The sequence below is a fragment of the Desmodus rotundus genome, chromosome 12 (genome assembly GCF_022682495.2).
Source record: "Desmodus rotundus isolate HL8 chromosome 12, HLdesRot8A.1, whole genome shotgun sequence".
In the NCBI taxonomy this organism is placed as follows: domain Eukaryota; kingdom Metazoa; phylum Chordata; class Mammalia; order Chiroptera; family Phyllostomidae; genus Desmodus; species Desmodus rotundus.
The window spans coordinates 81,624,085-81,643,863 of record NC_071398.1 but is presented as its reverse complement, the minus strand read 5'-3'; the positions used below and the strand labels follow the sequence as shown (position 1 = coordinate 81,643,863).

The 19,779-nt window shown below is 35.5% G+C and overlaps 1 protein-coding gene across 4 annotated transcripts in view; it reads right to left on the bottom strand.

The window, feature by feature from the left end:
* The window catches only part of LOC112296309 (membrane cofactor protein), a 44,593-nt gene that overhangs the window by 16,340 nt on the left and 8,474 nt on the right, over window positions 1-19,779 (bottom strand). For all 4 annotated transcript variants that reach the window (XM_024551186.4, XM_045186583.2, XM_053915792.2 and 1 more), the window contains exons 4-7: window positions 13,128-13,213; window positions 10,711-10,908; window positions 3,476-3,658; window positions 877-924 (exon numbers count right to left, since the gene is read on the bottom strand). In XM_024551186.4, coding sequence (XP_024406954.2) covers window positions 877-924; window positions 3,476-3,658; window positions 10,711-10,908; window positions 13,128-13,213 — 515 coding nt within the window. The remainder of the gene's footprint in view (window positions 1-876; window positions 925-3,475; window positions 3,659-10,710; window positions 10,909-13,127; window positions 13,214-19,779) is intronic.

Genomic DNA, 19,779 nt, shown 5'->3' with positions numbered 1-19,779 from the left:
AGACAGATACTTGGATGCCAATGTTTAGAGAAGAATATTCAGAATAGCCAAAAGGTGAAAACAACCCAAGAGTCTACTAGCATAAAATTTGAAGATTGAAAGCTGTTATAAGAAAGACACAGGACTCCCAGACATTAAGGAAAAGATCGAAACACTCAACTACCCAGTAATGTGAACCTTCTGCCCATATAACTGACCACTGACAGGAGAACAGTTAAATAAAACGTGGTATATGTTAAAATCATCTCCTAACTACATCCCCAATCTAATAGAGCAAGTGCAAAATGTGAGAGTTTTAGAAAAATATGAAGAGTACAACTCCATTTCTGGTTAAGAAAAATGAAAAATGCCAAACTACATATAACTACATACATAAGAATAATGATGTATCCTTATACATCAGAAATGGATAAAAAGACAGCTAATTATCAACAATGATTAACTCAGACAATGTACCAGAAAAAGAGACGAAGAACTAATTTTTTACTCTATATACTTTTTGTAATGTTTGAAATCTTATAACAATACATTTGTGTACTACATATGTAACAAAAGTTATAAAAAGAAATGTATGTCCAATAGTATAGTCTTCAAAGAAAATGAACTAGTAAAATGAAGACCAAAAAAGACCTAGAAAAATGTTCACTACGAATTTATTACAAAGTCTTTAATGTATAATGAGTTCTTACAAGCAAAGAAATAATATTTTAGAAACCTTATAGAAACTGAACAAAGGACATGAATAAGTAAATGTAGACAAAAAAGGTTCGGCTTTATTAATAATTAAAAGGAATGCAAATTAAAACAAGACATGACTTTTCACCCATTAGTTTACAAAGTTCTTAATAGTATAAGTAGGATAAAGAATTACTGAACCTGGATATCTTGAAACTGGAGGCTTGGTTGGATGAGTAGGCTTGAAACCTGAAAAAAAGATATTTGATTCCATTCATCAGTCGTACCAGTAAATATTGTGGATTTAATTTGATTTTTTGTTGGAAAGATTATTCCTCAAAATTAAAAATGTGTGTACTTTCTGAACCTTGCATTTCTACTTCTGGGAATATGACCTAAATATATATTTACACAGTGCATAAGGATACATGTGTACATAAAAATGTTCACTATAATTTTATATTTTATAATGGAGACTCTAGAAGTTAACTATTAATAAATCATAAAAATAATGTGTTCAGAGTAAACATATATATTTAAAATATATCATCCAAGTAGTATCACACAAAATAATTTGTATCCTTTTCTGCTCAGTATTTTGTGAAAATTATTTCATATTAGTATAATCAGATCTACCTTATTACCATTATATGTTTCTATTGGTCCTTTTTGTATAGTTTTTCTCTAATAATAAAAAATGATTACAGTAATAATACCATGAGGAGGTTTTTTCAATAAAATTCTTGTTGTTTTTCCTCTTGATAAGTTTTTTTTTTCTCACGATCCTCTTCTCTTCTTTTAAATATTAACCTGTATCAGTGTTTCATAAATCCTTTATGAATTCTCATGGTCAACTCTTTCAGAAGAGCATATCAGCAAACAAAGTATCCTGCAGTGCATATACCCACTAGGACCATGTGAGCAAGCCTGGAATGGTCAGTAAGTATAAAATTCTCATGCAATCTTACACAGCAACCCGCCATAAAACCATCTCTTCTCCTCCAACTCCCAACCTCACAGCACTCAAGTAAGATACTCATGGAGGTACCAGGTATACAGGAATTATAAAAAGGTGTTCCAATTACCATAGTAACATGCATAATTCCCCTTAATCCTTTAGAGTTTAGGACAACAGAAAATACACAAGCAAATTAGAAGACCATGATTGAGATTTGAGTTCAAATACCCTCATCAAACAACAGGAAATGAAAGGCCATGGGAATGATGTTCCATAAGTAAGCAGAACAAAACTAGAGCCCTGAGTGAGGTCAGCCCAGGCTCTTCCCATTATCCCCACTATTCCTCTTACCACTATTCTCTTGGCTGTTGTTTCTGCTGAAACCAAAGAGAAGCTAGAGGTAGCAGCACCGAAATTAGGAAGACAATTCCTTCCACCATATCGAAATAATCTCTCAAGTCTTGAGCAGAGCAGTTGATGAGTAGTCCATGCAAGATGTCCTCCATTTTCAAATAGAAATGCCCAGTAAAGGCACTAACAGTAATTTTTTAAGGTAGAGTTGATCGGGGTGGGGTAGTAGAAATATAAGCCTTGTTCTAGAGACAGCAGAAATTTCCTAGTTCAAATTGTACTATATAAAAAGAAATGAACTTGTAGTCTGGGAAATGAAACATAGTCCTGGACTATGATGATATCATTAAATATGTCAAAATATCACTTCTAAAATGAATTAAAATAGCAAAGTTGGGGATACACACAAAAAATACATATTAGAAAATAAACACTATAGACCTACTTCACACGTATCAATCGGAGTGATGCTGTAAGTCATACATGAGCTTTCTTTAAGAGGTTAGGATGCTATCTCTTAACGCTAAGCCTTGCATTGTGCTAAGTGGTTTAAGTGCAATCAGGTTAAACTTTATTTTCACCCAGTGAGGAAGGCATTAAATCATTTAAGTAAATACATCTGAAATTTAAGTAACTTGCCCAAGTTTACATACCTGTTTATATCTGCAGACTATGGCAAATAATTTTAAGTCACTAAGAATAACTACTAAAATGGCTATAAATATGTTCTTCCATCTTTTATTACTAAAAGTGATGAATGAATGTACATAATATGAATTTAAAGGATTCTTGTAAAATATAAGTAGGATGTTACTAAATTTGAATGACTCAAAGTAAGAGGTTTAGTATTGACAGGAATTGACATTGAAAAACATAATAATGGCCCTGGCTGGTGTGGCTCAGTGGATTGAGTGCTGGCCTGCAAACCAAAGGGTTGCCAGTTCGATTCCCAGTCAGGGCACATGCCTGGGTTTCAGGCCAGGTCTCCAGTAGGGGGAGCATGAGAGGAAACCACACATTGATGTCTCTCTCCCTTCCTTTCTCCTTCCCTTCCTCTCTCTCTAAAAATAAATAAGTAAAGTCTTTAAAAAATTTTTAAAAACCATAATAATGTAGGAACAATCACTTGGGAATTACCACTTTCTTTGCATTTATATAAGTTATCACTTCTCTTATTTAGGTACAAATCTCCATGTTTCAGTTTATTCTGAAAAAATGCTTGCTCACCATGTTTATACATGGAAGTACTGAACAAGAGAAATTTATATACCTACCTGACATACAAAGCCTGCTAAGAACTATATGAGCACATACAAAAAGTACAACAGCAAAATCCCATGGGAACTTTACATCATATATCTGTCATGGATATGAATACAGGATGGAGTTAATCGTTAAAATTGCTTCTTTTCAAACATTCTGTATCACTGATATGTAATGTCAAAGAAACAAAACCTTACGAAGCAAGAAGGGAAATAAAACAGTATGTACCTTTAATACACGTTGGCATCTCAGGCTCCCAAGTATTGTTTCCCCCACAGAACACTGGGTTGCTGCCATTAAGGTAGAAACCCTCCAGGCATTGAAATAAAATCTCATCTTGGTAGGAAAATTTGTCTTTAATTTTTGATACTGGCCTTCCGTGTTTGAGTACTGGATAGTCACATTTCACCACTAAGAAGTAGAAAAATTCCAGAATTAATTGAAAGCTGCTTTAACATAGTACCTGGAAAAAACAGTGCAAAGTAACAATTTCCAGTGGAAAGAGATAAAGAATGAAAGACAAGGTGTTGTTTAAAAAAAAAAAGAAAATTTTTGTGCATTTTAGTTCCAGGTAAACAGATTTAGAGAAATCTGATAACTTTTTCCACCTAGAACAAAAACAGTCATTATAGCTTATTGGTTTCATACATTTTTTTTCTCCTGAAGATTTTGTGAAGAATACCAGATGCAAATTCTGGGTAAATTCAAATGCAACTTTTGATACTCTTTACCTCTAGAGAATTGTAACATTTTATACTGACACTGATTACAATAGTCTGTCATTTTAGAAAGGCAGAAAAGACTCTTGTGGAAAGGTGATAGTTGAGCTGAAATTTAGAAGTTGAAAAGCTAGCCAGGCAAAGAGATGCAAAGAAAAAGTTCTCAAGTAGCAACAACACACATGAGCTGGAATATTCATGAAATAGAAAGCCCACGGAGTTAGGGCCATGTTTTATGAACATTGTGGACTGCAACCCAGAAATTTAAAAAGAAAAACAACTTTAGGTTGTAAACCATTACACAAGCACACAAGGATGAGATAAAGTTAAAAGTTAATACTTAGACTTCCTAAAATTAATACCAGTGGGCTCTGGTATTGCCCATTCCACTCTGCTTCTCAAGAAGTAAAATGTTGGTCATGATCCCTAGATTGATTGCACAGTCCAGTAATGGGTTTGGAAGAATTTGGAAAAAACAAAAACAAAAACAAAAGCACACTGGGCTAGGCAATCAATAAGTACAAGAGAATAACTTATGAGATTAAATCTGAGCAATACATAAGGACCCATAATGTACAGCCATTTAAACTAGAGGAGTGCTCTTTCTTCTCACCTATGGATCTGAACTTCCATCAGGCATCTTTCCCCTTCAGCCTGAAGTACCTCCTTTAGCAATTTTTGCAGTGCAGGTCAGGTAATGATAATTCTCTTAGATTTTTTGTTTACTGAAAATGTTTTGATTTCATCTTCAGTTTTGAAGATTTCTCCCTGACAGAGATTTCTAGGTTAAATGTTTTATTTTCCTTTCAGCACATGAGCAAGTATTATCTTCTAGTCTCCACAGTTCCTTTGGAGAAATCAGCTGTCATTCTTTCTTAAAGGGGTGGGGCAATGTCATATTTCTTTTCTGCTTCACTGGCTGCTTTTCCTTTCGTATTTTGTTTTCAATAGTTTTGCCATGATGTGTTTAATTTAGTGGGTTTTCAGAAACTAAGAAATATAGTTATCCTGCTAGGTTTACTAAGTTTCCTGGGCTAGGGGGTCGGGGGTCCAGACACAATATCAATATTTTGGCCTGTATTTAGTAAGATAGTGGTCTACATCGTTCTCTCTCCTTTCTTTCTGAAACTCCAATCACATGCCTGTTTAACTGCTTGCCACTCCCCCACAGTTCTGTAAGCTTCTCTCGTTACAGTCTTTCTTCTCAAATCATGTTACAGCTGCAGAGTCATGACTGCAGGCTCCCTGATGTTTTCACTGCTGTGCCAGTCTGCTGTTAATTCCGCCTAACGAGTTGCCTTTAAATTAGGTTTCCTGGACATAACTTACAGTGAAATTCCTCCTTTTATCTGCACAGCTGTATTAGTTTTGACAATTACAAAAAAAATCATGTAATTACTACCACAGTAAGGACAAAAAGAGTTCCATTATCTCTCAGTACTTCATCAACCTTTAGTTGAATGATCAACCTTTAGTCCCTGCACCAATCAGCCAGCCACTGCTTTGTCTTCAATCTCTATTGTGTTACTTTTCCAGAGTATCAGGAATGGGATCATATCCTTCTGAGTATGGCTTACTTTACTAAGCAAAATACATCTGAGTTTCATTCCTGTGGTTGCACGATTCGGGAGCTCGTTCCTTTTTATTGCTGCATATTTATACCATCATATGGATGTAGCACAGTTGTTCCTCCACTTACCAATTGAAGAGAACGTGGGTAGTTTCCAGTGCAATATCATTACAACTAAGCTTACAATGAACATTCTCATACATGCTTTTATGTGACCATGTTTTAATTTTCCTTGGAAGGACAAGTAAAATGAAGTGTATTTTAAACTTTGTTAGAAATCATAAAACTGGGTTCTAAAGTGGTCTTGCACTTTGCATGCTTACTGGCGATGTGTCAACGTTTCAAGTGCCCCTATCCATGCCAGTACATGCTATTTGCCAGGCTTTTGTTTTTGTCTTCATGCCAGCCACTTTAAAAGGTGTTAAACTGCATCTCCTTTTGGTTTTATTTTTTAACATTATTTTTATTTATTTATTCATTTTTACTTATCACCAGAAGATATGTTTATTAATTTTAGAGGGAGAGGGAGGGAAGGAGAGAGAAAAAAGCATTGATGTGAGAAACACCAATCAGTTGCCTCCCATATGCACCCCAACTGGGGATTGAACCCACAACTGAAGTATGTGCCCTGATTGGTGATCAAACCCACAACATTTTAGTGCCTGGGATGATGCTCCAATCAACTGAGCCACGCAGCCAGGGTTCCTTTCGGTTTTTAATGACATCTTTGTACTTGCTAATGATATTGAGCAAATCTTCATTTTCATTTACTTTTTTGTCATTTGTATATCATGTTTGGTGAAATGGGTATACTTAAAATCTTTTGTCTATTTTAAAACTATGGATTGTTCTTTCCTTGTTGAGCTTTGAGAGTTCTTCATATCTTGTCCATTATCCATTATCCATTGTCCATAGATAAAAGTCCACTATCAGGTGTGTACTTTGCAGATATTTTCTCCCTATTTATGGCTTTGTTTTAATTTTCTTAAGTCTTTTTCAGACTAGAGGTTTTGAGGGTGGAATATCCAATTTACTAACATATTTAAAAGAATCATGATTCATGGGTTGTATTTAAGAAATCTTTGGCAAGATCACAAATATTTCCTAAGTCTTCTCATCAAAGTATTACAGTTTTAGGTTTTACATGTAAGTCTATGACCCATTTTGAGTAAATGTTTGAAAATGGTTCTAAAATTGATTCTGGTTCTTGTTTTCCGTACGGAAGCCCAATTGTGCCTGTACCATCTTTGAAAAGATCATTTTTCCAATGAACTGTTTCTATACCTCAGATGAAAAGCAGCTGGACATATTTGCAAGAGTCTAATTCTGGACTCACTATTCCATTACATTGTTCTATATGGCTATCCTTTTACAAACACAATGTCTATTCCTTACAGTGTGCTTTATATAAACTCCACATCAGGTAGAGTGTGTACTTCAATTATATTCAAAATTGTTTTGACTATTCTAGTTCTTTTGTCATTCTATGTAAATTTTAGAATCAGTTCTCTCCATTTACCAAAAGTTCTGCTGGGAATTTTATGGAGATTGTGCTGAATTTATAGATCAAATACTGAGAATTGGTGTCATGATTATATTGAGTCTTCCAGTCAACGACCAATGTATATCCCTTCATATACTAAGGTCTTTTAAATTTTTCTTTATTAGTACTTAGTAGTTTTTAGCATTCAAACCTTTTCACATATATTGATAGATTTGTATGTAAGTATTTTGTGTTTTGGAGGTGTTCTAAACAGTATTTTTAAAATTTCAGTTTCTAGTGGTTTACTGCTAGTATATAGATATACAATTGATTTTCATAGGTTGACCTAATATTTTGCAACCTTGCTAAAACTAAAGTATTTGGAAGTTTTTACACAGACAATAATGTAATAAGTGAAGAGACTATTGTATCGCTTCCTTTCATATACATACGCACACCTATTTTTGCCCCCTTGTTGCAGGACCTCTAGTACGATGCTGAATAGAGTGGTGAGAGTGAATATACCTCCCCTGTTCCTACCTTGGGAGCAAAATTCGTCTTTTACCATTAAGAATAATGCTAGCTGTGAGGTTTACGCCTTTTAACAGATGGAGATATTTAGTTCTCTTCTATTCCTAGTTTGCTGAGAAGTTTTATTGTGAAAAGATGATGAGTTCTATTAACTGCTTTTTGGAGGCATCTAATAAGATGATCTATATTGTTTTCTTCTTTAAAATTTATTGATATTGTAAATTACACTGACTAATTTTTGAAATTGAACCAATCTTGCATTTACGGGATAAATTGTCATTGGTTATGATGTATTAGTGTTGTTATATATGGCAGGATTTGATGGGTTGATACTTTCTTCAGAAGTTTTGGTGCTATATGTATTAAGGATATTGTTCATAATTTTCTTGCAATGATATTGTCTGGTTATGGTATCTTGCTAATGTTGTCCTCATGAAATGAGTTGAGAAGTATTCCTTCCTCTATACTTCTTGACAAGTTTGTTATATATGCTATTATTTATTCCTAAAATGTTTGGTAGAATTCCCCAGGTGGGCCATCTGGGTCTGCAATTCTCACTGTGGAAAGGTTTTAAGTCTGTTTCTTTAAAACATATACGACTACTATACAGGCTATCTTTATCTTGGAGTAGTTTTGGTATTTGGTGTCTTAAACATTTTTTTTATTGCAGGAACACTTCCTTGGGCTACTGTCATGTTACTAATGAGAAAACTAAGTCTTAGAGAGATAAATAAACCTAGCCACGGTAACCCCACTAAGTGACAGAGCAGGGTTTGGAAGTTACAAAGTCTCTTTTATATATATGCTCTCATGGTTAAAGGTGTTTCACTAAAAATTTTGCGTGAAGATTCATTGTTAATCTCCTCTCACTCAGTATTTGCTTTTCATCCATCTCTCCACTCCTCTCCCCTTTGGCCACCATCAGTTTATTTTCTGTCTCTACAGGTCTGTTTTTATATGGTTTGTTAATTTGTTTTGTTGTTTTAGATTCCACATATAAATTAAGTCATATGATATTTGTCTTTTTTATTTCTGATTTCACTTGGAATGAATACCTTCTAGGTCCATTCATGTTGTAGCAAATGGCAACATTTCATCCCGTGTATTGCTAAGTACTGTTCCATTGTGTTTTGGGTAGCACATTTTCTTTATCCATTCATCTATCAGTGGACATCAGTAATTTGTTTCTTTCAAAGAATTTGTCAATTTCATTTAAGTTGTCAAATTTATAAGCATAGTTTCTTGTAATATTTCCTGTTATTTTTTACATTGGTAGGATATTTAGTTTTGCCTTCTTTTTCATTGGTCATAAATGTCTTTTTATTTGTCATTCTAGCTATAGGCTTATCTACTTTATCAATGTTCTCCAAGAACCAGGTATTAGTTTCATTGATTTTCTCTATTATTATATCTTTTCAATTTCATTGACATATATCTTTATTATCCCATTTCCTTGTTTCAAGTTTAATTTGCTCTTCTTTCTTATTTCTTAAGGCAAAAGTTCCAGATTATTTTTATTTTATTTTATTTTTATTTTAGAGAGGGGGAGGGAGAGAGAAAGAGAGGTAGAGAAACATCAATGTGTGGTTGCCTCTTGCATGCCCCCTACTGGGGACCTGGTCAGTAACCCAGGCATGTGCTCTAGACTGGGAATTGAACCAGCGACCCTTTGACTCACAGGCTGGCACTCAACCACTAAGCCATACCAGCCAGGGCCAAAAGTTCCAGATTATTGATTTGAGATTTTTTAAATGTATTTTATGCTATAATTTTTCTAAGTAATACTTTTGCTGTATCACACAAATTTTGATATTTTTTATTGTTGTTCAAGTACAGTTATCTCCATTTTCCTCTTCCCCACCCAGCCCCACCTCCCACCCTCAATCCTAGCCCCCTTTGGACTTGTCCATGGATCCTTTATATATGTTCCTTGACTAGACCCTTCCCCTTCTTTCCTCCATTAGCCTCATCCCGCCACCCCTCTGGTTACTGTCAGTTTGTTCTTTTTTTCAGTGTCTCTTGTTATATTTTGCTTGTTTGTTTGTTTTGTTGATTAGGCATGTTGTACTTTCACTTTCATTGAATTTAAAATACTTTCTAATTTCCCTTTTGATTTCTTTGACTCAATGGTTAGTTAGAAGTGTCTTACATGATGGCCAAGTATCAGTCATGCACCACTGGACAACGGGAATGCATTCTGAGAAATGTGTCATTAGGTGATTGGTGATTGCATCATTGTGTGAACATCACAGAGCGTGCTTTCCCAATTCTAGGGAGTATAACTACTATAGTAATTGTAGGTGCTATACCGTCATATAACTAATAGCACAGTAGGTTTGTTTACACCAGCATCACTACCAACACATGAGTACTGTCTTGTGCTACAATGTTATAACAGCTTTGATAGGAATTTTCTAGGTGATAGCAGTTTTTCAGCTCCATTATAATCTTATGGGACCACCATTGTATATGCAGCCCATCATTGACTGAAATTTCATTATGCGATGCATCGCTGAGATTGGAGATTTTTTTAATTATCTGTTTTTTGATTTCTAAATTCATTCTATTATGACCAGATAATGCACTCTGATTTCAACCCTTTAAAATTTAAAAAAATTATCCTATTTTATAAGATATCTTAAGAATCTGATCTATCTTAGAGAACATTCCATATGCACTTGTAAAGAATAAATATTTTGTCGTTATTCAGGGGTCCCTTTCTTCACAAGTCAAATCCCTTTCCATGTCTCCCTGCTTTCGGTTACTCTCCAGTGCTTAAACATCATTAAACACGTGTGAACAGAGTTTACTCCGGCACCACCTACAGCTGTACCTCTGAGATGTTTTAAGATAAAACACTTCCTTATTTTTAAGCCAGCATGCGTTGCATTTTTTGGTTCTTTCAAGCAAAAAACCTTAACATATATACATATACTCAGTAGTCCACATTGTGTAAACTGAAATGCCATTGGGGTTGGGGGTGGGAAATGCTACAACTAGAACTATATTTGATTCAATTTGACAAATATTAAATTAAATTACAAGTCAGTTTGACAGGAGGAGGAAGCACATATGACAGTTTGTTTACTTATAGCTAAATTATTTACAAAGTGTTTCAACGGTATTTACAAATGAAGAAGATAAATGGAAAAATCATTACCTTTACACTGAGGAGGGTCACTACTCCATTTGCCAGGCCCAGAACAAATCAGCTTGCTCTCTCCCACAAGTGAATACTCCTCTGGTCCATTTGAAGGATCACAACTGTAAGTTACTAATTCATTAAATTCAAATACGTTCCTCCAGCTATTAGTGTGTTTTCCATTTTCTATTTTTCCAGGTGATTGACAGAAAATCTCTTTAAAAGAGAAAACATGGGAGTTAAGAGAAAAAAAGGAAAGATGAAAGATTAAGAAAACATTAGTAAAATCCTATGAACTGTCTTCAGTAATTCCATCAACATGATTTCTAGAGTCTAGTTGTGAATCCAATATCCATTTAGAAGATTCCATGAGAATATGTATTACTCTAAGTCAAACCATGTAAAATGAATTTTCAAAGAAAACTAATTTTCTTAAATACCTATATTTATCTGTAAGGTCATTCTAAGTTTTGTTCTTGTCATCATAAGAGTTGAAAATTTCATGCTTGAGATTAAAGATAAAACTCACCTCCAGCCAAGATATGCTTTATAATTTATAGATACGTCAATTTGCTAATCGCTGGTTCACAATACTAAGACATTGTCTTTTTCACTTTTATCCTCACGAGTGTACATTGCAAATTTCCAAAAGCTACAAACTGTTACTTTACAACAGGCTGACTCTAGGTATCTTCCTTTAAGCCAGATTTTGAAGAGATTTATAAAAATGTAAAACAATGCCTTTGTTTTCACTATTGGTTTTGGAAGTTTTGCATTGTTTACAAAAATACATTGCATATTTTAACATGTATTGAGTTTACCATTTTAAAAAATAAATTATTTTAGAAACTTCTCCGTTTTAATTACAATATAATAAATATCAATAGGTATAACCCACATAAAGCAAAGAGAGATCTTTGTTAATTTAAAAACATAAAGGACAAGCAACAAGTATTGGCAAAGATTTCTAGAAAAGGGAGTCCTCTTGCACTGTTGGTGATTCTATAAATTGGTGCACCCACTATGGAAAACAGTTGTGAGGTACCTCAAAATATTAAAAATACGAGTACTGTATGACCCAGCAATTCCACTTATGGGTATTTATTGGAAGAAAATAAAAACAGTAATTCAAAAGCATATCCACACTCCTAAATTCATTGCTGCAACCTAGGTGTCCATCAATAGATGAATGGATAAAAAAGATGTAAAATATACGAGGTCTGTCCAGAAGGTACCTAGTCATGTAATATGAAAAATAGAGACATTTACTGAAGAAGACACAAGATACAAGAAACACTGCACATAGGACAATGCTGCCTCAGTCTCCTTCAAAGTAGGTATCTTGGGACCTCCCACAGTTCTCCAAATCACCATCAGCTGTCCCATCATATTTTCCTGAATCTTATAGATAGCCTGAAATTTCTTCCCCTTCAAAGGTGATTTTAGTTTTAGGAACAGTCAGAAGTTGAGGGTGCCAAAGCTGGGCTGTAGGGGGGCTGAGTCACTTGGGTAACTTGATGTTCCACCAAAACACTCTGCAGGAGATGTGATGCATGAGGGGGCAGGCACACTGTCATGACGAAGCTGCCAATCATGACGGCTTTATCTCCCAGTTGCCCATAGCTGTGGCTTTCTGAATCATCTAAATAGTTTCTGGAGAGGAATGTTCAAGCTTAACACAAAATTTAATGGAGATTTGTTGCTGTCCTCACTCAGTCATTTTGAATGCGATGGCCACCCAGTATACGGGCTCACTCAACAACATATTCCACCCCCACTGACTAGTACAGTGAAGTCATCGTTGTTCACGCATGAACATTCCAGTCCACTCTCCTTGGCTGCCAGGTTACATCGGTGTCACACAAACTGTCCTTGTTATAGTAACAATGGCTGGACTTTTTCTGGACTGACCCCGTATATCTGTGTATATACATATACATAGGTATACACACATAAAACATACAAATATACACCCATACAAAATGGAATGTTACCCAGCCATAAAGAAAAATGAAATTTTGCCATTTGCAACAACATTGATGGACTAGAGGGTATCATGCTAAGTGAAGTAAGTTAGAGAAAGACAAATGCCATACGACTTCACTTATATGCAAAATCTAAAATAAGAAAACAAACAAAACAATAAATAGGTGAGGGAGAATAAGAGGTACAAACTTTCAGTTATAAAATAAGTAAGTCACCAGCATGTAATGTATGGCAAAAGAAATAATATTCAATAATAATGTATGGTGAGAAATGGTTACTAGACTTACTGTAGTGATTATATTGTAAGGCATATAAATATTGAATATACTATGTTGTACTATTATATGTCAACTATACTTTAATTTTAAAAAATATCAGCATAAGTGGGTCCCAAAGGCCAAAAACATTGAGAATTGCTGGTTTAAATTCTAAAGTGAAAATTTACTTACTTTCACATGTTGGGACAGCATAGTTCCAATACACCTGGTCTCCAGAAAGTTTACAAGTTAGAATTTGTTCACCTTTTAAGTAATAACTAAATTTAAAAAAGAGAAGGTTACTGGTTACTGTTTCTTTACCAGTTATCAAGATGTACCTAATAAAGAAGAAAATTTCATATAGTTGTTTTTCTGCACTAAGGTAATCTGAGGGGGAATTTTTTAAAATGATGTAATACAATGAAAGTGCTAACCAAATCTGGTATTTAATTGAACAGTTTCACATTTGAACACACATTGGCCAAGAACAAAGATAGCTAAATAAATCTGTCATGCCGTCTGTCAGTCTGGTCTCTGCTCTCTCTGGCAATCACATACAGGGGTGTCCAAACCACAGCCCAGGATGGCTGTGAATGCAGCCCAGCAGAAAATCATAAATTTACTTAATGCATTATGAGATTTTTTTTGTGATTATCTGTTGCAATGTATTTAATGTGTGGCCCAAGAAAACTCATCTTCTTCCAGTGTGGCCCAGAGATGTCTAAAGGTTGGACACCTTACACATTAATTTCTATGCCTTTACTTCTTCCATTCTACTCAGTCAGGACAACAATTGAGGAGAGAGACCAGGCCCTAGAGCTTGCCTGACTGGATTCAAGTCCCATCTCCATGACTGACACATTATTGGTATTGGGCAAGTCCCTAATGTTTCTCTTTTCCACTTTCCTCATCTATGAAAGGGGATAATAGTATATAACTCATGAGGTTGTTTTCAGTGTTAGATGACTTAGTATCTGATAATAATGAGTGGTAGGTAAGTTTTAGCCCTTATTAATACAGGCATACCTCAGATATATCATAGGTTTGGTTCTAGACCATCACAATAAAGTGAATATCACAATAAGTCAAGTCATACAAATTTTTTGGTTCACCAGTGCATATAAAGTTATATTTGTGCTATACTGTAGACTATTAAGTATACAATATCATTATGTCTAAATAAACAGTAAGTACATTTTAATTAAAAATACTTCACTGTAAAAATGCTATTCATCATTTGAACCTTTAGCTGCATTGTAACTCTTGCTGGTGGAAGGTTGTGTTTTGATGTTAATGAAAATGTAATACATGAGAAGTGCAATAAAGCAACACACAATACAACAAGGTATGTATGTATTCTTCTTTAAAAATAATCTTCACATGAGGGTATGTTATTGATATTAGAGATAGAGGGAAGGAAGGAAGGAGGGAAAGGAGGGGGAGAGAGAGAGAGAAACATCAATGTGAGAAACACGAATTGGTTGCCTCCTGTACATGTCCTGACTGGGGATTGAACCGTCAGCCTGGGTATGTGCACCAACAGGAGATCGAATGCACAACCTTTTTGGTGTATGGAACAATGCTCCAACCAACTGAGCTACCTGATAAAGGCTTCATGTATTCTTTAAATCAGAATATCTTTCTAGGAATAGCTCAGGCATATTGGATGAAACAAAAAAATATCTCTGGTTTGGAGGAGGTATAGTCTTTGAGGCTTCTTTTGTCTGGGAAGGTCCTTATTTGGCCTTCCATTTTAATTGAGAGCCTCGCTGGATTCAGTAGTCTTGGTTGCAGGCCCTTGGTTTTCATTACTTGGAATATTTCTTGCCATTCCCTTCTGGCTTGGAGCGTTTCCATTGAGAAGTCAACTGTTAGTCTTGTCAGGGCTCCCTTGTATGTTACTTCCTGTTTTTCCCTTGCTGTCTTTAAGATTCTCTCTTTGTCTTGGAATTTTGCCATTTTAATTATGATGTGTCTTGAAGTGGGCCTCTTTGGGTTCCTCTTGATTGGGATACTCTGTTTTTCCTGGGTTTGTGGGACTTTTTCTCTCATCAAGTTAGGGAAGTTTTCCATCATTACTTTTCAAACAGGTTTTCTATCCCTTGCTCTTCCTCTTCTTCTTCTGGTATCCCTACTATACGAATATTATTATGTTACATGTTGTCCTGCATTTACCTTAACCCCTCTTCATTCTTTCTGAGTCTCTTTTCCTTTTCTTGCTCTTTCTGAGTGTTTCTTTCTACCTTGTCCTCCAGCTCTGTGATCTGACCCTCTGCTTCATTGAGCCTGCTTTTGATTCCTTCTACTGTGTTTTTCACATTCAGAAATTGTATTCTTCATTTCCTCTTGGCTTTTGTTGATAGTTTCTATTTCCTTTTTCATGTTGATATAGTTTGCACTGAGTTTATTGTAGTTTCCCTGTAGTTTCTGGTTATTCTTTGTGAGCTCATTGAGCTTCCTTATAACCATTGTTTTGAACTCAATATCTGATAGTTGACTTGTCTCTATTTCATTAAGCATTCTTTCCAAGGCTTCCTCTTTTCCTTTCATTTGGGGATTGTTTCTTTGTCTTCTCATTGTTTGTGAGACTCTTCTTCTTAGCTGCTGCTTCTTAAATTGATCTGTTCTGCCTCCCTGGGTTTATGGTGTGAACTTCTATGGTAGAAGACCTGTGAGATTCAGTGGTACAGTCTCCTTGATCTCCTGAGCTCACTGGTCTTGGGCTGTTATTTATGTTGGCTTTCTGTATGTCTTTGGGTTTTGATTGTTGTTGGGTCGTTCTTTAGTGGGTCCTTCCCTGCAGCTGGTTAACTGAGGATCAACTCCATCCACCACCTCTTGTATTCTGTTGTGCAGGTGTGGACAGGTTGTGCTGAGGCTGATTCTTCTGTGTGTACAAGGTTTTGAGGCTTCTCTCTCACTCTTGTTCAGTTGTTTGTTCTGGGCAATTTCTCCACAATTTAGTTGTATTTCCAGATCAGTCCTGGGTTGAGTTAGTATGGCTTCCACTCCCTCCTTCACCTTCTTCTGTTGTTATCTGTTGGTGGTTCCTTTGTTGGTGGGTTTCCTCTTCCAGGAAGTATATGGGTGATCACAGCTCCCACCTACCCTTTTTTGTGATCAGTTGGAGGGGGAAGGCAAAATGGTCTAAGACAGTGGGAATGTATTCTATGGTATTTAAAGTACCAACAGGTAGAGAAGAGATAGGAGATCCTTTAGATATGTATAGTGTTAACTGTGGTATTTCACCCAACTAGCAACTTTTTAGAAAGGGTGGAAAAAAGACAAGACTCTTGTTGAGGGGGAATGATTGTAAGTTGGATCTAGAAAGCAGTGGGCCTATGGGAGGTCAGATTATGATAAAGTGAGAGTATAGGGTAGAAAATAGGTGTAGTGTGCAAGAGAATAGAGTTAACTACAACCGTAATAAAGTTCTGGAAACAGTGAAGTGAGCTAAGATCTGGGAGGGGTGCTGTGTAGTATTTACAATTGCACGGAACAGCAATTATTTACAGTAGTATGGAGCAACGATCATATGACAGAGTCTATGTGGTCTAAATAACAAGAATAGGAAGTACAGGACCTAGAGTAGTGTGCTATTGGAACACAAGTGAGGTGAAAGATGGAAAATTAAAAATACACTATGAAAAAGAGAACCAGGGAAACCACTTCTGCAAGAGATGCTAAAGGGTCTGCTTTAAGAACAGGAAGAAAAACAGTGAGAGAGAGAAAAAAACAGGTACGAAAAAATGGCAATGAATAAGTACCTATAAATAATAATCTTAAATGTAAATGGATTAAATGCTCCAATCAAAAGACATAGAATAGCTGAATGAATAAGAAAGCATGACCCACACATATGCTGCCTACAAGAGATCTACCTCAGAACCAAAGACCTACACAGACTGAAAGTGAAGGGCTGGGAACAAATATTCCAAGCAAATGGACAGGAAAAACAAGCTGGGGTAGCAATACTCAGATAAAATGGACTTCAAAGAAAGAGCCATAAACAGAGACCCAGAAAGTCACTTCACAATACTTAAGGGAAGAATCCATCAAGAAGACATGAACATTGTAAATATATATGCACCCAACATAGGGGCACCCAAATACATTAAAAAAATCTTGGAGGACTTCAAGAAAGATATTGACAGCAACACAATTATAGTAGGGGATTTTAACACCCCACTGTCAAAAATGGATAGATCTTCGAAGCAAAATATCAACAAAGATACTGTGACATTGATCAATGCTCTAGATGAAATTGACTTAACTGATATATATAGAGGCTTTCATCCCAAAGACAAAATACACATTCTTTTCAAATGTACATGGAACATTTACAAAGATAGACCACATGATAGGACACAAAACAAGACTCAACAAATTCAAGAAAATTGAAATCATATCAGGCATTTTCTGACCACAAGGCATGGAAACTAGAAACCAACCTCAAGGAAAAAACTCCAACACACTCAAACTCATGGAGATTGAATAGCATGATATTAAACAATAAATGGGTAAAGAATGAGATCAAGGAAGAAATCAAAAAGTTTCTGGAAACAAGTGAGAATGAACTCACAACAATCCAAAACTTACGGGACACAGTGAAGGCAGTCCTGAGAGGGAAGTTCATAAAAATACAGGCCTACCTAAAGAAGATAGAAACATTTCAAATAAACGACTTAATCCTATGCTTACAAGAACTCAAGGAACAACAACAAAGACAGCCCAGAGCAAGTAGAAGGAAGAAAATAACCAAGATCAGAGCAGAATTCAACAACATAGAGACTAAAAGCACAATTCTAAGGATCAATGAATCCAGGAGCTGGTTCTTTAAAAAGATAAACAAAATCGACAAGCCTTTAAGAAGACTCATCATGAAAAAGAGAGAGGACCCAAATAACACAATCAGAAATGAAAGAGGAGAGATTACAACTGATACCACAGAAATACAAAGGATTGTAAGAAATTACTACAAATAACTATATGCCAAGAAATGTGAAAACCTAGGTGAAATGGACAAATTTCTAGAAAAATATAACCTTCCAAAACTCAATGAAGAAGAAGAACAGACCAATACACCTGATGAAATTGAAGCAGTAATCAAAAAGCTTCCGACACACAAAAGCCCTGGACCAGACAGTTTCACAGCAGAATTTTACAAAGCATTTAAGGAAGAGCTAACCCCTATCCTCCTCAGACTATTCCAAAAAATTCAAGAAGATGGAAGACTCCCAAGTTCTTTTTATGAAACCAGCATCATCCTAATCCCAAAACCAGATAAAGAAATAACAAAGAAAGAAAACTTCAGGACAATATCACTGGTGAACATAGATGCTAAAATCCTCAACAAATTATTGGCAAACCTCATCCAGCAATATGTTAAAAAGATCATACAGCTTGATCAAGTGGGATTCACCCCAGGGATGCAAGGAGGGTACAATATTTGCAAATCTATAAACATAATACATCACATAAACAACATGAAAGACAAAAATCACATGATCATATCAATAGATGAAGAAAAAGCATTTGATAAGGTACAGCACCATTTCTGATAAAAACACTCAGCAAGGTGGGAACAGAGGGAGCATTCCTCAACATAATAAAGGCCATATATGAGAGACCTACAGCTGACATCATACTCAATGGGCAAAAACTCAGAGCTTTCCCACTAAGATCAAGAACAAGACAAGGATGTCCGCTTTCACCACTCCCATTCAACATAGTATTGGAAGTCCTAGGTACAGAAATCAGGCTAGAAAAAGAAATAAAAGGCATCCAAATTGGAAAGGAGGAAGCAAAACTGTCATTGTTTGCAGATGACATGAGAGTATACATAGAAAATCCTATAGACTCCACCAAAAAACTACTCAATCTAGTAAGTGAATTTTGTCAAACAGCAGGATACAAAGTCAATACTCAGAAATCAAAGGCATTCTTGTACACCAACAATGAAATACCAGAAACAGAAATCAGCAAAAAAATCCCATTCCATATAGCAACAAGAAAAATAAAGTACCTAGGAATAAACCTAACCAAGGAGGTAAAAGACCTGTACTCAGAAAACTATACAACACTGAAGAAAGAAATTAAGGAAGACACAAACAAATGGAAGCATGTACCATGTTCATGGATTGGAATAATTAACATTATCAAAATGTCCATACTACCAAAAACAATTTATAGATTCAATGCAATCCCTATGCAAGTACCCATGACATATTTCACAGATATAGAACAAACTTAAGAATTTTATATGGAACCATAAATGACCCCAAATAGCTGCAGCAATTTTGAGAAAGAAGAACAAAGCAGGAGGGATCACAATACCTGATATCAAACTCATACCTGATACCTGATCTCAATACCTGATATTACAAGGCCACTGTAATCAAAACAGCCTGGTACTGGCATAAGAACAGGCACATAGACTAATGGAACAGAATAGAGAGCCCAGAAATAACCCCAGGTCTCTATGGTCAATTAATATTTGACAAAAGGGGCAGCAGAATAAAATGGAGCAAAAATAGCCTCTTCAACAAATGGTGTTGGGAGATCTGGACAGCTACATGCAAAAAAAATGAAACTCAATCACTAACTTACACCATACACAAAAAATAAATTCAAGGTGGATAAAAGACTTAAATATAAATCATGATACCATAAAAGTCCTAGAGGAAAACATCGTCAGGAAAATCTCACACATTCCATGCAGCAACATCCTCACAGACATGTCCCATAAAGCAAGGGACAAAAAGGAAAGAATAAACATAGGAGACCTAATCAAATTGAAAAGCTTCTGTATGGCTAAAGAAAACAGCATTAAAATGAAAAGAGA